This window comes from Anneissia japonica, unplaced genomic scaffold (genome assembly GCF_011630105.1).
Source record: "Anneissia japonica isolate Jap-2015-1 unplaced genomic scaffold, ASM1163010v1 scaffold287945_len1679841_cov205, whole genome shotgun sequence".
Lineage (NCBI taxonomy): Eukaryota > Metazoa > Echinodermata > Crinoidea > Comatulida > Comatulidae > Anneissia > Anneissia japonica.
In genome coordinates this window covers 980,655-1,000,587 of record NW_022753015.1, presented here as the reverse complement: position 1 = coordinate 1,000,587, position 19,933 = coordinate 980,655, and the positions used below count along the sequence as shown (strand labels likewise).

Below are 19,933 nucleotides of genomic sequence, written 5' to 3'. Positions count from 1 at the left end.
TTCAAAACGCACTGACACAGCTGCAACATGTAATTCTCCCCAAGAAGCCGGGTATGTGTGCTTGATCCAATGACCTGAGTAGGAACGTGAAGCGCTTAAAGGCTTTGTTAGCATAAAGCAAAAGTCTAACATATTATTATGATTATTATTATGATTATTAAATATCATTATTATTAATTATTATTATTACAAGAATTTATAAAGCGTAGGCCTACAATTAAACAACCGAGGTGCATTATCAAATGCGCTTTGCACATTAATGACGGAAATGTGAATTTTGAATATTTATTATTATTATTATTATTATTATTATTATTATTATTATTATTATTATTATTATTATTATTCACATACTGAGAATAAGCTAGATCTGCTCCTCCGCGATTGCTCACACAAGATTTAACATTTCGACTTCTTAATAGGTCATCTTCAGGTAATGTTAATTTTCCTTTTTTTACGTACAAACAGATTTGCCATAGTTTAACACAATGACCTCTCAGAATAGGTGTAGGCTATACGAATAAAACATGGACCTATTAAGATAAACTTAATGATTTAGGTACAAAGTTATCTTCATAACAAGTTCTATTGAAGCTTTGCCATCATTGTTAAGAATGGGTTTAAATCAGTGTAATCAAGTCAAGGTCGTAAGTCAATGTTTAGACCTACATGTGGAAATATCAGATATTTTGGTATTGTATATTAAAATAGGGACTCGATAATATTGAAGGATAATACGGATATGTGTAAAAACTACACCAATCGACCTTACACAGTAGTCTTATTCGAACTTGGCAACTGATAAATCAGAACGTGTTATTTTTATAGCCCGTAATACGTACATGTCCTTAAACACGAACATTTACGTACGTCCTTTAAAGGTCCCACATGCAACACTATTCAATGGGCGGACTTAACCGGAAGGTCTCTTGATTAAAGAGACACTGAAGGAAGCTTTGGAAAAATGAGTGCAGCAGGGAGTCTTTCGTCAGGAAAAACATATGGTAAATAATTTCCTTGACTATGCCTAATCTGTTCTCGTGAACATGCATTCGTGAATTAGCAGACGTTACCAGCCGGGTGACGACTAAACGCACACTTTCGAAAACCCACGACTTTGACTTTACCGCTTTTTTTTTCACGCAAGTTGTTAGAATGGGCAGGGAGTTGTTATAGTCACTATAACAACTCCCTGGAATATGGGTTTACCAACACCAAGGTGAACAAGAGAAGAGGTTGTGGAGGCTCCATTGCAATTTTGTTTTTTTACTATTCTGTCGTACTTGGATATACTGTATTATATAATTATTATAGAGCCACGAAAAATTAGTATCATAAGTGATGCTGTGAACATCATAATCAGCAGCAGCAAAGAGCTTATATTTGACAATTTGAGTCCCTTTTCGCCGGTCCGGTGGTCCGCTGAAACAAAATTTAGTTGGATACCGAATGCGATAATTCAACCGCCTAATATGTCACCATCTTTGTAAATCCACAATGAATCATCCTCCGGTGGGAAAGATATCATCAACCGGGATTAGTTCTTCGATATCAAAATCCTTCCGTCCAAGTAAACTTCCAATCATATACCAACACAAGTGTATCGCAGCACTACACGCTATCAGGACTAATGACCCGCATTAAACAACACTAGCAAGTGTAACCATTGAATATAGTTTTACCACCATTGCTTATACGTATCAAAGACACTGATTCACTGTACACCTTAAAACAAAACTGTTAAAAAATCATCCATTAAAGAGAGTTATCTGTGTGAGCAGTTAATGCCCAAGCAGTTTCACTGTGTTAATTTGGGTTTAAACATAGACATCACTTTTGTTGCCACTAGGGAGAAGATTCATACAGTTTGTAGGCCTTTGTGATCATCCACCCCTTTCTCAGCCCATGTTTTATTGTTATATTTCCTACCATTTTTGTTTGTTATAGATATTTTTTATTTCAGATTTTATACGTTGCTTCACTATCAATCACGGTCTCGAAATGGTTTTTCGTTGACATGATTTAGAATCAACACAGATTATCGTATTCCGATACTTGAGCTGTAACAACAATTAGATACGAGACTTTTTTTATACCCTGTTTAGCGAACCCACCGACTGCAAATATTAATGATTTCAAATAAAAATAAAATTTAATTTTTGGCCAATTATCCGCCACGAAAATGTGGAAAATCCAGAAAAAAAATATGTCTTTATTACGCCCTCCGCTGCCTTCAAGTCTCCAAAGTAAGATATGTATATTTCTTCCCAAATATATAAATTTGAAGCATTTAACCATCCTGTTATACATTCACCAATAACATTTTATTTTTATTTTTCCGTCTATATGATTATGGCTAAACTATTAGCTAAATAAGAAAACAAAATTTAATTTTTATTTTTAATCCTCCCTCCTCTGAAAATCTTTGAAGAAATAAGTAAGCGAAACGGACTAAAAAATGTCTGGACCCCACCCCTTCTTGAATCCGCTACTGGGCAGTCTATATACACGCACTCATTTAACGCGCCGTAGCCAACAGAACTACTTAACAACATTTATCTACTTACCATAGCCTGTTGATTATATTCTGTTATATTTGTGTTGTAGGTCCAAGATAATTCTGTTGTAATATAATATTCAATCATTGCTTGTTCGTTGAATTCATTAAGGAATTTGATGGCCTCTGCTTCATTTGTGTTACTTCCCATGCCGTTCACAAGACCTAAAAGACATAAAAGGCATACTACTAAAAACTTAGGAGCAGCCATGATGATAACAGAACCCTTACGACACGATGTCTATCAAGAAATGATCACAAGTTGCGAGTTTCATTGGTCTAAACCTAGTTGTCGAGTGACGACTAGCTATTGAGGGCGTCCCTCAGATTGACATAAATTTTGCTTAGACCTGCTTCAGACATGGGGTGAATTTCCCAGCATACCAATACTGTAGTGATTTATAAATATTAAGTGTAAACAATCTTTAAAATGTTATGATCTGGTTAATGTATTCTTTCTAGCTTTTGTATGTTGTACGTTTTTATGAATTGTGAATGTTATTGTTGACTTTTTGTACTGGGCCCTGTGGGAGAACAGTAGATATGTTACTGAACAGCTTTTCCCAGTATGAAGAATAAAGAAATATTTTCACTTACATACTTTTTTTTCCCAATCTTTTTGCACTGGGTTATTCTGTTCGGCGACTTTGGTGACTTTCCATACTTGGGTTTTTCCATACTATGTCGAAGCATAGACCATATATGAAGGATGTGCCTCCTAATTTAGTGTCAATCTAGAGCGGGTTATGGATGTGAGGATCGAGTGCGATCCGAGACAACATTGCCCGAGGGGTTCCGAAAATAACCTCTGAGGGGTTTTAGACGATCAATTATTACTTTTCTTTTTGGCTTTTCTTTTTTTGTTTATTTTTACTTCCAAAAAGGGAAGGATTTATTTTTTTTTTCAGAAATAGCCGTTGTTTTTTCTAATTTATTTTTTCTTTCTTTAAAATTTGTCGTCGCGTCGTGTCTGTGTGAGTTAAACGCGATGGTCTGCGTCGGGGATAGTCCCGTCGTAGAATATTAAACATTTCTCACGTTTTAAGACTGTCCCCAATTCTCTTAGAAAAAGTTCATTTCATGTTCAATTTTTAAATACATTCATTATTTATACTCGAAAGATACGCCTGTATAACTTTGAATGAAAAGAATTGAGTATAATTCATAAATGAATACCGAAAAGGGTTGTTAAAATGTACCGGTGTTCCTACTCTGTTACAAGTTCAATTTCCATTGTGGAACTTTGCTGCATTGTTGTGAATATCCATTTCATTTGTGAAACTAGTTGAGTCAAGTCGGCGTATGTGATCAAATAGGAAATGTAACACATACAACCGTTCTTTTTGGACCATATTTCACCTAGACAATTGGTTCTCGATTGCTACTAACCAGAAAACAATTCTTGATCCGTCACTGCAGGTGTTATAGCTTCATAAGAATACTTTATTGTGCCAAGGCATTATGCCGTAGAATTTCAAAACATCAATTTTCTATTTAGTTAAAATTAAATTTAGTTAAACTCGAATGAGAACACGCCGCGTGTAATTGTCCTAATGCGAATTCTCATGTACTTTACCGGCGGTGTTAAATTCAAAACTACTGTTGTATAAGCTTAGCAACTTAACAGTATTCGGAACAAAATCACAATTTGAACAACTGACATTTAGATAACATCCTAAATACGGCTAAAGAATTAAAATCATTTAACTACAACGTTTGAAAAACAATCAAAATGCGATATCCAACATAATTATTAATAAATATACTTTTATTGGTTATATATTTAATGTTAATTGCCTTCAATAATATAATATCTATTCATACATAACAATTCATCATGCATATCTATTCATACATAACAATTCATCATGCAAGCTAACAGATATATATATATGCCTACTAATAATTTAATATGCATTACAGAGCTCTCAAGTTGCTACGGAAATTTTGCCTCATTATGGACGTATTACACCGAAACAGACACTATAGGTAAATTTATCATAGTTATAGGACCCGATATATATAGGTCTACACATTGTTTGCCTAACATCCAGGGAAATTATTTTGCCATCAGGACCTTTGACTACATTATCCCTAAGGACCCTAGACCACTAAGATTTGTCAGATTACTGATTATTGTAAAACTCAAAAGTGACCCATAAATCTGGTTGCACTCAAGGCAAATTATAGATACTACGAAAATGTTTAATTTAACTACGCAAACTTGAAAACTGACTGAAATGCATTTTACTTAAGAATTTTGCAATTATCCTGTGCAGTTTTTTTACATATACATACAGCCCAGTTTATGATCAATTCCTAAGTAGAGCGACTTAAACTTTAAGGAAGTGCCCCAATAATAAGGCAGGATACATACACACCAAACACTGCCAATCCCACAAACCAAAACTAGGTAAGGCTTAAAAAATAAATTGTTGGTTTGCTCTTCTTTTTATAAAATTATAAAAAAAGAGTGGGTGGAAAAAGTTTTTTTTTTTCAAGATTACTCATCAGATGGAATAAAAAAAATCAACAGTTGACATTTTGCAATGAATGTAGGCCTAGAATGGCAATACCTTACATCAATCAACAACTTTAGACAACTTAGTAGGGCATCTAGCAAAAAATAAAGATCAATTCATTCACATTTTTGTTTAATTTGTAAAGTCAAAAGCTAAAAAAAAACTTTTTTAAAGTTTTTTGTTTTGCCACCCCTATTTTTTTGTGGGTTAGGGGCTGGTGAGGAGTGCAAACAAACCATTTTTTTAAAGGCCAATGGCGATCTTCAATTACCAAGTTTGATATACAACTGTTTAAAATACTTCTTCAGCACTGATAATAAACAGATACAAAAAAGTTTATATATTGCTTCAAGACACTTTCTTCATCGATCGACAAATATATTAAATTCTATCATATTATCTAATATTAGGATTGAGTACAGGGGCTGATCCAGAGATGTCTGAATAAGGGTGGGGGCGATCGAGATACGACTATCTTAGAGGGTTTCGGGGCAATAACCTATGATGCATTTTGGCCCATTAATAATCTGTTTTTCTTTCTTTCTTGTTTTTCTTCATTTTTTTTACTTTCCACCCCTGGAATATATTATTTGCACTTACATTGCCAGATAAAATAACATTGAGCAACCAAACATCTTTTGTCAACTATTTAAGTATCATCCAACTTAGCTGCAAATCTAATTTGATGAAACTGTATTCAAAAAATAATTTAAAACTTAAATGGGGACTTAGTGTCAATTTGATATTCGTATAATTTTTTTTCATGTCATTCTCATTCAACAGACAGCTAAACATACTGTAGTAGGCCTACATACAGTAGTTGTTGCAGTAGTTATTCGCTACATTGCACCGTACCATAGCATGAGCATACAACCCTCGGCTGACCATCTCCACTCTCTGCGAACGATTCGCGACGTGATGCGTCCGTTGATTATCCATGTAATGACAGATTGAGCGGAACATCATACAAACGAAAAGTCCTGCATCTCTCCATTGAGTTGCGTTAGTCAATGACTCAGTCTGTTGCATGCCAAGAAGTGATGTTGTTTTTAGTCATGAAATGAAAAATCATGGTTTCATGGAATCTGGACCCTTGACATTGGGACTGAAAGGAAAGTACCTCTTAACTACCAAGCTAAATCTTCACTCGGGTATGAATAATTTGTTCAAAGTATTAAGTATTACTTATGTTTTAGTTTTCAGGTAAATTATAATATATATTTTGTATATTTAAGTGTTCTCTTATTTTTTCAAGGTCCACTGAATAATTGCACAATCCCTATTTCCAATTGAGATGAGGTATTTGTCAGTTTCTCCAAATTCTACAGAATTCACTCCAAATGTATGACCACGGAAATTCTTAAACTTTGCCTGAAAGGAAAAGAAAAATTATATTTCTTTTATAGATAATATTCAACTTCAAATTCAAATTCAACAACGCGGCAGTCCCAAGGCAAAACAAAATATTAAAAAAAATATAAAAGCAGTTACGTTGTTTTGCCATGGAACTGCCTAACCATTTAATGAAAACCACATACTGTAGATAGCCCAAGGATTTCCAATAACGAACTTAATCCCTGTCTTACTCATAGTTGGCAGTTCCTTTCACAAGCCATAAAATTACAGACAAGATGCTTATTATGAGGCTTAAGAAGTAGAGTAGTTTTTGGTCGTGAGAAAAAAATCCTGTAAAATTGTGAGGATTAGAACCCAGGATCCAGGGTTGGAAGGCAAGCATCTTAACCACCAAGCTTTTTAACCCAACTAAGTTTTTCTCCAACTTTTTAAAAAATCAAAATCCAATGGAATGTAGTACTGTACAGGGCCTTGATAAGCACTAAACTAGAAGAAAAATTGTACATTTTATCCCTTGAACCAACTTGGACAAATATAGCTGAATAGAAATTCATTCAGAAAACAATTATATTTTACAACATAGGATTCAATACATTTTCTTTTCTCATTAATGCAGATTTTACAAACAGCTTATTATTAACCTACGTACTTTAATATGTTGTTTTGAGATTGTCTTTTTCTGAATTGTGAGATTATTAGTAATGTTGTTTGATCTGCATATATTTGTTGACATAATTAAAAGTTTATTTAATTTTTTTTGTTCTAAAGTTTATTATCTGTATAAGTTGTTGCTGGGATTTGTTAATAATGCTCACTAACAGTTCAGGTCTCCCTCTAACTAAAGACCACCTCCAATTAAAGACCACTTTTCTGTGGACACAAATGAACAGTATTTTATCTTTATTATTCTAATCAGGGACCAACGCTGCTAGAGACCATGGAAACCCCAGTCCCAAATGTGGTCTTTAATTGGGGAAACCTGTATTATGGTTTCCTATTAGTTAAAATAGTAATCCTACCTCTTGTTTACAACATGGATATGTAAACAATGTAACATTGCCATCCTCATCACCTGCAGCTATCAAATTCTGATCATGTGATCTAGTAACATAATTGAACTCTGTAACATCTGTATCACCACCCCAAATTCCTGGTTATTGAGCAAAAATAGAATATCATTTACAACAAAAACAGCAACAACAACAACAATAATCATTTATAAAGCGCCAATATTACAAAACCGAAGTAAAATTCAAAGGCACTGTGCATGTTTAAATGTTAAAAATAGCGGCTGAAGGTGAGTCGGCAATTGTGTTGAGGGAGGAGTTCTAAAGTGTGGCTGCTGAAAATAAAGATATGTGGCCGTAGGTTTGGTGTTAAATCTTGAAACAATGAACAGATTATAAGGATAAGGTGACATATTTTAGGAAGGAGGTCAAGTAGGTAAGTCGCAGTGCTTTAAATATAAGTAGAAGAATTTTATACTATACTCATGAATTAATGGAAAGCCAGTGCAAATTATAGATAACAGGAGATATGTCCGTTTGTCTATTAGTAAGATGGCAGGTTATGTTACATTTTCAAAATACAATTGCTTATTTTGCACAGAATATCATACTATTCAATGTAAGCACCAAAATGTTGACAATGTCAACAATACATTATTCATTATTATGGTGATAAATTGTTAAGATACAATGATTTAACTTTGTGGTTTTCACTGTCTACACATGAGTAAAAATGAATGTTTTTTGGAGAAAAATTTAAATTTCATAGTGGTAATAAAGAAAAAGTGAGTGAATTTTGAACTTTATTACAAAAAAAAAAAAACACCACTTATATTTAATCTTTTACTGTACTTGGTATGAGTTTATAATGCATCTACTCAAGCAGTCGGCGACTAACTGGCAATGCCATCTACGGCCTTAGCGGTGCACCCTTAGGTAGAAGGGTGAATGGTTGGTTACCCAGCAGCAAAAAAAAAAACAAACAAAATAGCTGAACAAAGGGCAGATGAGCTCCTCGGGGTCAATGGCCAACTGTGCTTAATTTAAGGAGTAAAACTAGCATGTCGTTAGGGTTGGATTAAAGTTTTTTTTTCACATTCATGTTACTGCATAGAGGTCTCGACGATATGCGCTCTATAAGTCAACCTTTATTATTAATATTACTATTATTAATATTATTATTATTACTACTACTTGGTAGTTCAAATGTTGAGTCATAATTTTTCACTTTACTTAGTTTGATAAAACCTATAAAGACAAGCAGATTTGAAGAGCAAGGAACTTGGATTAATACAAACCATTTGTATAAAAGCCAGTCATACAGTTGTTTGTTATCCAATCTGCATTACGACTTTCAGCTAAGTTGTTGATCAACTCACATGAAGATGTAACTAAAAATAGATTACAAATCATTAATGACTTTTTAAAATTGAATGTCAATAGTATTTCTTTAGAAAATCTATGTAAATCTAATATTTTATTTTCTTTATGTACTCTGTTTAAGAAAGTTTATGTTTTTATCCTAGTACAGTACAGTAGTATCAATGTTATCAGCACTGTTATCAACAATACATTCTCAGAAATGAAAACAACAACATAAAAAACACAAATACTTACAGTTGAAGTACTCAAGAGTACTTGAACTACTCTGTAGAATGTAGTTTCCATGGTAACATTTAACTTTTGACCAATCAAGACCTGTAATTGAACTCTGGTGAATATTGCACTTCCCAATGACCTCTGCACTCCTCCCATCGTCTAGTAACTTTACTGTAGTAATTCTGCCATCATGGCAACCAGCTGCTAGTACCTGTCCATCTGAATTGAGATAAATAATTACAAAAAATTGAATTTAAAGGGAAAAAATAGCTATGAGGTACATAAACATAAAACCATTATTATTATGAAGATTAAGCAATGCATAAATAGTTCTGTCTCTGTCTGTCTACTTGCCAATACAGTCTTTCAGTAAACCAGCCTTCCTGTCTGCTGTGTGCAATACTATAACCAGTTGAATTCAAACCTCCATTATTGTAACAATACCATGATCTGATAAATTTATCTAGCCTTCTGGTAAATATGTGAGAAGGAATTTTACAATGTAAATATATTTTTAAATTTTATTCCCATTCAAAAACATATTTTTTTTTATAAGGGCCATCCACAATTTTCATACTTTTCAAAAGAGTACATATATGGTTTAGAGGAAGGTTGAAAGTGTAGGCGTATGGACTCTTTTATGAAAAATGATAATCTCAAAATGACACAAATCAACATTTTATTATTCTAGTACTCTTTCATGGGAAGGACGGGGAGGAGGTCACAGAAAAGGGTATGTTTTGTAGTCTTATGAAAATAATGGATGACCCTTATTATTCTGTATTTCTTTTTTGCTGAATCTCACCAGGGGAGAATTTGACTGTCGTTATCATGCTCTTGCTTATTTTCATTCTATTCAACTCAAACAAACTGCCCTCTACGGTCATGCTAAAGAAACATAAACTGAAAGAAAAATCACATTTGTTGTATTATATATCTTCAAATTTATTACATTGTCCATATTAATTATTAATTAGCAGAAATAATCCATCAATTTTAAAACACATTAAAACAAGTAATGCTGTAGTATATTACATAAACTTTATACAATCATTACAGTGACAAAAATAAATATTATAATTTAAATATTAATGTATACCATAAATATGCATAGAGTTAATAATATAATACATCTGATATACAAATGTGTGATCATAAAGCTCTAATTGGAAAAGTATAGCACCCATTGAAATGTAGATGAATCGAAGTTAAAACATTCTTAAAAGCACAAGTTTTTAAACACAATCATTTTTTACCATCCAGCACAATATCGCAGTATAGTAATACCACTGTGATGTTGCTCAAGAAGATGTTGGCATGGTGGCACTCATCAAAATGTGTGTAGTAATTTTAAAGGAAAAAATATATTCTAGTAAAAATAGCATTTTAATATTCATCAGTTTCAAGCATAACAGAAATATCTATATAATGTATATAACTAGTATTATAATACCCCACCATGACAAAATGAAGCAATGATGTTTGCATTGCTTTGAGTAATTAAGGAATATGGAGCATGTTGATTTTGTCCCCTGCTTCCTTTCCTGGTGGTTTTTTACTGTATTTTTAGTCTCTTACTTCCTTTTTGTGTTGCTAATTACTTGTTAATGAGTGGGATTTGAACATACTCAAATATATCAATATGTTTCAAATTATTAGTTCTTTGATAGTGACTAAAAAAAACTCGTTTTTGAAAAATTGTCAGTTACTTCCTTTTGTCATGGTGGGGCAGAACTAACATTACTGACTTTCAGCTGAACTAAAAAGAAAGAGTATTAAAAAAGGTAGTAAGCTAAGAAATATTTTAGTAACTTATACATTTTTGTAATATAATATTAAGAACAATTACTGAATAACATCAAAAAGTAAAGAAGTCAATAGATTTTGACATAACTTTTCATTCAAAGAGCAATATACATAAACAATCACATTTAACTTTTATTCCTTTATTTTTACCACATGCAAGGCAGTATAGCCTCTTGATGCATGGAATAATTAACAGTGGCGTATCTAGAATTCTTGAAATGGGAGGGGGACTTAGCGCAAAGGTCGAGTGGGGTGATAGATGATTAAGTGAGGGGATACTAGGTTGCAAATTAAGGTGATTTTTAACTACTTGAGCATAATTTTTTGGCTTTGAACATTTTCAAAGAGGGCATGACTGGGGGTATGAGCATTTTTGTTTTTTTTTGGGGGGGGGTGTGCCTGTACCTCCAATGCACCCCTAGATACACCACTGATAATCAAAGATGCAAGATACATGCAGTTGTTAAATGCATTCAAGCAAACATACCAACAACATGATACATCAGCAAATTATAATAATTGTTTATCCTATCTAAATATATATTTAAAAAAAACACATCAGAAATCACAGTAAAGAAACCCATAGAGGAGAGAAACAGAACAAGTCAATAACATGTTATCATATCTCTGACATTAAATGCAAGCTTGTAGGGACAGTGTGGGTATATGGAGAAGGGGGAAAGTACATACTTAAGAGCATGGGTTTGAATATCTTATGCATCATGTTTGTATGTAATAGGTTTTTGACTGCACTTCTATGATGTAGAAGAGGATGATTATATAATTATTATGTAAGTAATAGTGTTTATATTTAAAACAGCAGTTTTTTTATTTACAATAATAGCACCAAACATTTTAACAAAGCTTATTTCATTATTAAGTTAATATTTTAATTCTACTTTTAAACTGTACATTCAAGTCAACGCATACAACCAAAATGCAATCCTTTAAAAAACATTGTGGTAAACCAACCTGCTTCCAATACTGGCGAAACAGCATAAACAAAAGAAATTAAAAAGTTGTGGAACATTATTAGACATAAACAACAAAACAATAATCAAAGATTAAAAATTACTTAAAACAGTAGTTTCCAGGATGCTGAAGTGTGAAGTGGAAAAGGGAGAAGGTGCTCTTTCCCCACCCTTACTTTTTTGGATTCAAACCTGAAATATTATCATACTGTAAATTCTGCAAGCTACCATTGCTACCACACAAACAATTTTTTTTTGTGCATGTATTTAATAACATACTGTTTATGCACATGGCAAAACATATTAAAATATTTGTACATCATGTTGATGTTTTCACTACTCAACTTTTCAACTCAACCACGGCCCAACCTTAATTACAATTATCAATATCTGTTCAGTATATAAAATAAGTAGACAAAAAGAAATAACATTCTTCAGAAGGTGACTATTTGAGCATAAAGTTTATCAAAAATCTTTTATTTTTTAAACAAAAGCTAGACTTTACAATAGTCACCTTCTCAAGAAAGTTATTTCTTTGTTGTCTACTTATTATACATATTTTAAGCATATACATGGATAAGATGTATTCTGATCATCACAAACATTTACAGTGCATAAACAATTCCTATCAGCTACTTTCAGAAAGTTATTCACCAACACTTACTCTGAGCTTTTGGCACCTGTGACCAGGATTTTTCCACTTGGATGAATGTCCATACACTGCATGTTACACTCCTTAATCCAATGCTTCCAAAGAGCATGATGGGTATTGGTATCATAGCAACACACCATGCCATCATACCCACAAGTAAGGAAAACTCCCTGTGATGTCTGTGATCCTACTGGCGCCAGTGCTGTCTGGGCTGGGAAAACCTTTAAGCCATGTATTTCATCATAGTGGCCCTTATATAATAGAAAAAAAAACATTCTTTATTAAATTAAACATAAATAGATATAGACATATAAGTCATACTTAACAGTAGTTTTGGTTAGACATTTTATTACTATTTTGTTTTGTACCACACATATGGTGTGATGCTCTTCAGATAAAATTACTCAGGTTTACCACCAATCTTACTGCTGGTAATATATGCGATAAATTCCATAGTTCAATGTTGTTATATATACATACTTGGCCGACGCATCTATGTAAGCATTAATGCTATGTTGTCAGTGAGGTTAGACACATTAATGAAAGGATTTCATTTGCTACTGCTAATGCAACCTATTATGGTCTATTTATATGATGCTTGCCCAGAAAGAGGTTGGATTGGTTTTCTTTTTAATTCTTTGTCTGATACCTTTTCTTATGATAGCATTGACCTTTTATTCTGCTTCATTAAAATATAATTATTCATGTACATTCTTAATATGAAATTTTTGAGGTAGAGAAAAAAAAATTGTATACAACTCAAATACACTATGAAAAAAAAAACATTCTGCAATTAGGTTACCTGCGTGATTAATTCCTTTTCAATAGCGACCCCTGAAAGTATTGATTCTGTTTCTGACAACTTGGATCCCAGAATGCAATTCAATGTTGTTCCAACATAAATAAACTGGTCAACAATAAGTATAGTTCGTACTCCACCAGCAGAAGTTGGAATCTAGTACAAAAACAAAATATATATATATATATATATATATATATATATATATACATATAAAACACAGTGCACCTTAAATTGGATGGTGAACTGTAAAGCCATACAAAGGATTTATTCGGTTTCTGTTGATTTTGGTAACATTCAATACCCTGATGTGGGTGCAATTATTGAATATGAAATGGAAATATTTTAAAGCTATGCATTGAAAATAACAATACTGTGGGATGTAACCTTCCTAAAAAAAAAGTAAAACTAAAAGCAATTACTGTCCAAAATTGTCGAGATGCTGTGAACGATATTCACCTTATGAGCGGTCAAGAGTGTAGTGGTCAAAATTGTGGTGATTCAGTGTTAAAGATTTACTATTTGTGTGCGGTCAAGTGTGAGATGGTGAAGATTCTCCTTGTGTGCAGTACAGATTGTGGTGGTCAAAAGTGTGGCAATGTTAAAAGATAACTTAAGCCTTTGGAGCACATGCTTCTTGGAATAAAAAAATCTTACAATGCCAATATCTTCTTGTGTCCTTCATAAAATGACACTTTATGCTAATTGCTAATTCTTGAATAAATATATAAAACTACACTATTATTATTATTATTATTACTAGGCCATTGTCTGTAAAAGACAAACTGGACTAGCCACAATTCCTCACCTTGTTTCCGAGTGATATAGCAAATAATTAGAAAATTATATCGCTTTTACTACATATTCTGTACAAGCCTCATAACTAGGTTAATGTAATCACTGTTGTATATGATATTAATCCAAAATCATCAATTCATTTACAATATTTCAAAGATGCTACAGTAACTTCTAATCTCAACACATTTGATATTCAGTAAGTTGATTTTTTCCCCATCATTACAAGTAATAAGAAGATATGTTAGCAAATATAGCCTGGGGTCTAGTAAAATCTTTAGTTAACAGCCCATTGAGCTAGTTGTTAGCTAAATGGCAAGGCCTACATGATTTTGTAAACCATTTGGAATAGATTAGACTGTCTACTGTTGTGTTGATTATTTCAAATGATGAAGAAAATCTTACAAATAATTCGCTTGTTTTATTACTGATTGTTTCCTTGACTTCCCAAACACAGAGACTTCCATCTCGGCCGCCACTTACTAGTGAATTTTTGTATGGTATAAGAGCAAAAACTGGACACTGAAGCAAAAAAAAAAAAGTTCATAGAAATTTATCATTCTCATTTTTTTCACACTAAGAATGTGGAAACCACATCAATCCGTCACTGATAGAATTTTTAAAATAATACAAATACCCCCCGAAGAAAGCCATTGAATCCACTTGGGGTTACTAAAAAAAAAAAAATATATATATATATATGTACTTTTTATGTCATGAATCATGATAGCATGGACACTTCAGAGCCAATCAGCACTGCAACCTGGCGTGAAGTATGGCCAACTGAGAATGTTCAGCATGTGACAAACATTCCTGATGACACCAAACTGCATGCCTTCTCCTCAATCATATAATAAATTACATCTCCCTGTAATAATCACTCATATCCAACCACACAAAAACAAATATTAAAGATATTGCTTACTTCGGTTGTTCGTATGACCTGACTAATTGTATTTTGGCCACTTAGCCAGACACAAATCATTCCATTTGAATCGCCAGTTACCAGATCTCCATTACTTCTGAACAACATGCAAATGGTGAATTTAGGTTTTGCATGCTCCTAAAGTGTAAAAGAAAATGCAATGCTGTTATCAATTACATAATCACAAATACTTCAGAGACTATTAAAATCCACTTTTTTCTAAACTAAGCAATTGATTACAGTTAATTATTGTAACAGAAATTTTGACTTTCCAGAAACAAAAACAAGAGATGATTCTTGTGAAGACTCACTCCATAATCTGCTTGCATGGTCTCCTGTATAGATGTCCCCTTCAGATCCCAGAACACCAGATGATCTTTTCCAACAGACACAATACGTGTTGTTATCTTTGGATGGAAACCAATCTGGCAAACAACATCAGTATTGCACTAGAAAACAAAAACAGAAAATATTACAAAATGTTTTATGCACCAATATCCATCAAAAGACTCATGGCACAAAGACACACACAGGGCACATTATAAAAATACACCTGTATTTACATTTTAATCAAATCCAGAAGCCTTCTCCAAAAAATGTGGTGCTGCTGATTAAAATTAGCTATGTCATGATGTGATTCAATGACAGAATCACAATTTTGAAATAAATTCTGGTATTTATGATAAAACATTGTTATTACAATTGTTTTTATTACTTTTTAAAATCATTCTGACAGCATACTATATATCTATCTTGACTAATCCTAATACAAACCTTAGTTTCAGCTACTTTCTTAAAGGTTTTGCAATCCCATAAGGACATTGTGTGAGTTTCATAGTTATCAACAGCTGCTAGTAAGTTCTGCAAAATCAAATACAATTTATCTCAGATTAATTAATCATAACTATAGTAGACATTTCATAATTTGATCCAGAATTTTTACAAAAAAGCATTTAACCACATACACAAATGGAAGGCAAAAATACTGGAAAAGAAGCCCTATGGATAAGTAAAACAAAAGACACAAAGAATTGAAACGAGGGGGGACAAAACCTATACCACATATGTACTATGACATCATAAAATGCAACAACAGAAAGGGAATGGGGGACATAGATGCACTTCGACTCAGCAACAACACTGAGGTGATGTCAAACCAAGCTGGTCTACTTGTGAGGAAAACACATCGTATGTGAAATGTGTGTTCAAATCAAGAAAAAAAGAAAAGCCTATGTTAATAACATATAAAATAAAATTTGAATGATGCGATTCATTTTTATCAAATTGTATTGCCTCTTCTAAAACAATAAGTTGAATTCCAAACTACTTTATTAAAATTTCCACTTCTGATAGTAAACTATTGTTAAATTGTTTATACTATTATTTCAAGAGAGATGGCAAATGTGAAGTGAATTTAACAAGTCTCTTCCACTGCCAACGATGGGTTTATTATCGCAATTTGCTTCCTTACTTCTATTTGGTTGCTCAACAAACTATATACATCCTTTAAATTTCAAATTAAAACACTCAAAAATCATTTTATTCCATCAACACAGTTTTCACAAAAAAAAGTCATGAACAATACTATCAAACAAACCTGCGAGAAAGAGAGACATATGATAGCTTGCTGGAACCCATCGTCTTCAATAACATGAGCCGTTTTTAAAGTCGTACAGTTCCAAATTCGAATACAAATCTGAAATTAAAGATTTGTCAATATATTTAGCTTTAACACACAATAGTTATGTAGTATAGTAAACAAAAACAGATATACCAAGTTTTGTTAAGAGATAACTCCAACAATGTTCTTAGCCTGGTTCTCACAAGAGACCTTGTATCCGGATGAGGAGCTAAATGTTAGCGCTAACCGTTAGCACCTGTGTGAGAACGCCTGATCAGTTAGCGCTAACCGTTAGCGGTATCAGGATACCGCTAACGTTTAGCACCGCTATCGGTTAGCAAGTTGAGCGTGTTTCTATCATAAACCAATCACACGTACACGTTTACAATTTCCAGTTTCTTATTAGCCAGTGATTTGATCATCATATTCGCACGTCAGGTAACGGTTAGCAGGATCCGATAACCGTTAGCTGCCGTGTGAGAACATAGCCCTTATGTTCTGAGATCTATTTATTTCGTCAATTTACCTTTACTCCTTTTTTAGTACCATCTAAATCAGACTGTCCAGTTGCTATAGTAACCTGGTCTGGATGAACAGCCATACTAAAATTTAAAATATGGTAAATTAATAAAATATAAATAAATATAATTGGTAAAAATATAAAAAATCAGCTAAAGTTAGCTGCCACATGTTTAAGCAGTTTGAGTTTTTTTGATACCTAAGTTTATTTAAAGTGGGTTCTGAAACAATCAAACAATTTATATTAAACAGCGAATTACTAAGTGTTGCATAATGGTGATTACTTATATCAGGGAACAGTGATTCACCCTGCTTATATATTGACATAATAAAGGTGTCTTTAATAATGTCTATCGTTGGAGATTACAATCTTAGCAGACAATCAAATCAGTACTGTGTTAATGCTCTTGAAACAAGAGCAAGAATCAAGGATCTAAAAAATGAACAAACGCATTGAAGTTTATGTGGCACATTTGTTGATCACAGTACTGGCAATTAAAAGAAGAGATTAGAATAGGCTGGACATATTGAAATGATGTGTCTCAGGATATATGATGTTATATAAGCAATGCAGAGATTAGGAAAGCATTAAACATTTGAAAAAAAGATATAAAGGAAAGGTCAGCAGTACCTTTAGGCACATCAAAAGAATAAATTATAAAAGATAACCATAGAAATAAATGGGAGAAGGACAAGAAAAAGTCCATCCATCACAAAAGGATAGACTGCTTAAGGAATGATGACCCAGTCGAAAGAAGCTTTCAAAGCCTTCTTCATCAACTGTATCTCAAGATACTAGTGTCAGATGGAAGTTAAGTATGAATACAAGAATACCTTCTGATATCAGTGGTGTGTTCTCTGTAGTATCGTTGCTTGTGTTGTTTATCGTTATAGATTACAGCCACACATGAAATGAAGTACAAAATTTCACCACTGGCATTACAATGTAGATTATTTCTGCAATCATTACCACGATATCCATATCTATACAAAATTAACATATTTAATTATTGAAAAAATTATCAAATAGTATAATAAAATGATTTAAACAACTCACAAACAATTTACATCACACAAATAACCCCCTCCCCCAACACACACACCCACCAACACACACACCAACACACACATCCCTAAATGTACCATGAATTATGATTAAAAAATATCTCTTAGGAGATCCCGCCTTGATTCAAATACTTAAAAGAAGGCGTATATTTACTTATTTATTCTGTCTTTGAAGTGATAGCACTTTCAGTGACACAGAAATTGTTTCGCAAGTGCATCACATGAACAAACAAAAAATGCAAATAATAATAATAATAATAATAATTTGCGATTTGTATAGCGCCTCCCGTTGGACCAACCTCGAGAAATAAAAATCAAATGAACAGAAATTAAACGAAAAAATCAAAAAGAAAATACAAAGAAAGGAACTTAATTTGGATTAAGGCAAGAGAATGTAACTTTGCAGTGGAAATGAATAAAACTATTATTATTATTATTATATTATTATTATAGGGTTTTAATCAAGTTTTTAAATGTTGTTAGTTGAATATATTTAAATTTTATTCTAATTTGGTTTGGAGGCTCGTTCCAATGTTCTCTTGACTTGTACAAAGCTTACATTTCTGCTCCTTCAAGGCAAACAAGTTTGATTTACTTAGTAGTAATTTACATAGTATTAGCACTGTACCCAAATACAATAATAGTATTAAAAATCAATGTTTTTCTATCTGTACAATACTAATAATATAAATTAAAATAGGATGCATATGTGCACTTACATCCAATCAAGTACAAGGTTTTCCTTAGGTGCTTCACATTTAAAATTCTTGTCAATGAAGTTATCTGGGATGTAAAGAGACATTGGCTGCTCCCTAACAACCACTTCCATCTTTACTGGTTCTTGTGGTAATTTCAGAGTCACCCTTGACCCTGAAAAAAAAAAAATTCAACAGATAGCTACTTTAGTAGTAATGTTAGTATTGTGATTACTGATGAATGAGATGATGACATATAGTGATGAAAAATCTGGATGATGATGACGATAATAAAAAAGATGATAAAAATTAATATAACAATTATTGTAAAAACAATCATGATGATGACTATCGTCAGATTATGACTTCATAATACTTTTTATGATGATGTTATGATTTCTATGAGGCACTGATGATGATAACAACTGTGATGATGAAGATAATGATGATGCTATTGATTAGGCCTAAAGAAATGGTTTCTTTGCCCTCCAGCGCCCGCCCCCTAGCTCACAGAAAAAAAGGGGCGGTGTTTTTAATTCATTTCATTTTGCACATGAAAGTTGTCTAAATTTGGTGTCTGATGTAAGGTACTGCCATTGTAGGCCTAAATTCATTGCAAAATATTGATTATGAGTTATTTTTATTCAGTCTGGTGAATACCCTTTGAAAAAAACAAACAGTAAGACAGGCTTAATTGCAAGCATTGCGATTGAACATGTTAATTTTGGTGACTGGAGAAAAAAAAAATTTTTTTTTAAATGTTTGCGTCTGCCCAAAAATTTTCAGCATTAAAGGGCAAATGAACAATTTTTTTTAGGCCTTATGATGAGGTTGCTACTGATGTTAGTAGTACAGTGATGATGTTGGTGGTGGTGGTGGTGATGCCAGTGATTTTTGCACTTGCTAAGACAAACAGTGGTGTATCGGTGGTGGTGATGCCAGTTGCTAAGTGTGATTTACACTCTGGAAAGGTCCAGTGCACTTGCTAAGACAAACAGTGGCATATCTAGAAGTCTTGAAATTGGGGAGCTGATGGGGGGCTGT

General features: G+C 32.9%; 2 protein-coding genes across 14 annotated transcripts in view; both read right to left on the bottom strand.

Annotated features, from left to right (window-relative positions):
* The window catches only part of LOC117122612 (angiotensin-converting enzyme-like), a 30,828-nt gene extending 28,003 nt beyond the window's left edge, over positions 1-2,825 (bottom strand). The window contains exon 1 of the mRNA XM_033268261.1: positions 2,568-2,825. Coding sequence (XP_033124152.1) covers positions 2,568-2,768 — 201 coding nt within the window. The 5' untranslated portion in view covers positions 2,769-2,825. The remainder of the gene's footprint in view (positions 1-2,567) is intronic.
* Positions 2,826-4,304: 1,479 nt separating this feature from the next.
* The window catches only part of LOC117122611 (echinoderm microtubule-associated protein-like 3), a 49,936-nt gene continuing 34,307 nt past the window's right edge, over positions 4,305-19,933 (bottom strand). For 12 of the 13 annotated variants that reach the window (XM_033268248.1, XM_033268249.1, XM_033268256.1 and 9 more), the window contains 16 exons: positions 18,914-19,064; positions 17,964-18,113; positions 17,137-17,212; positions 16,587-16,685; positions 15,764-15,850; positions 15,301-15,438; positions 14,990-15,127; positions 14,470-14,586; positions 13,273-13,425; positions 12,483-12,721; positions 11,820-11,831; positions 9,847-9,944; positions 9,060-9,260; positions 8,741-8,833; positions 7,455-7,585; positions 4,305-6,450 (listed from right to left, as the gene is read on the bottom strand). In XM_033268248.1, the coding sequence (XP_033124139.1) occupies positions 6,322-6,450; positions 7,455-7,585; positions 8,741-8,833; positions 9,060-9,260; positions 9,847-9,944; positions 11,820-11,831; positions 12,483-12,721; positions 13,273-13,425; positions 14,470-14,586; positions 14,990-15,127; positions 15,301-15,438; positions 15,764-15,850; positions 16,587-16,685; positions 17,137-17,212; positions 17,964-18,113; positions 18,914-19,064 (2,012 nt within the window). In that variant the 3' untranslated portion in view covers positions 4,305-6,321. The remainder of the gene's footprint in view (positions 6,451-7,454; positions 7,586-8,740; positions 8,834-9,059; positions 9,261-9,846; positions 9,945-11,819; positions 11,832-12,482; positions 12,722-13,272; positions 13,426-14,469; positions 14,587-14,989; positions 15,128-15,300; positions 15,439-15,763; positions 15,851-16,586; positions 16,686-17,136; positions 17,213-17,963; positions 18,114-18,913; positions 19,065-19,933) is intronic. The other variant, XM_033268251.1, reaches the window with a different exon arrangement.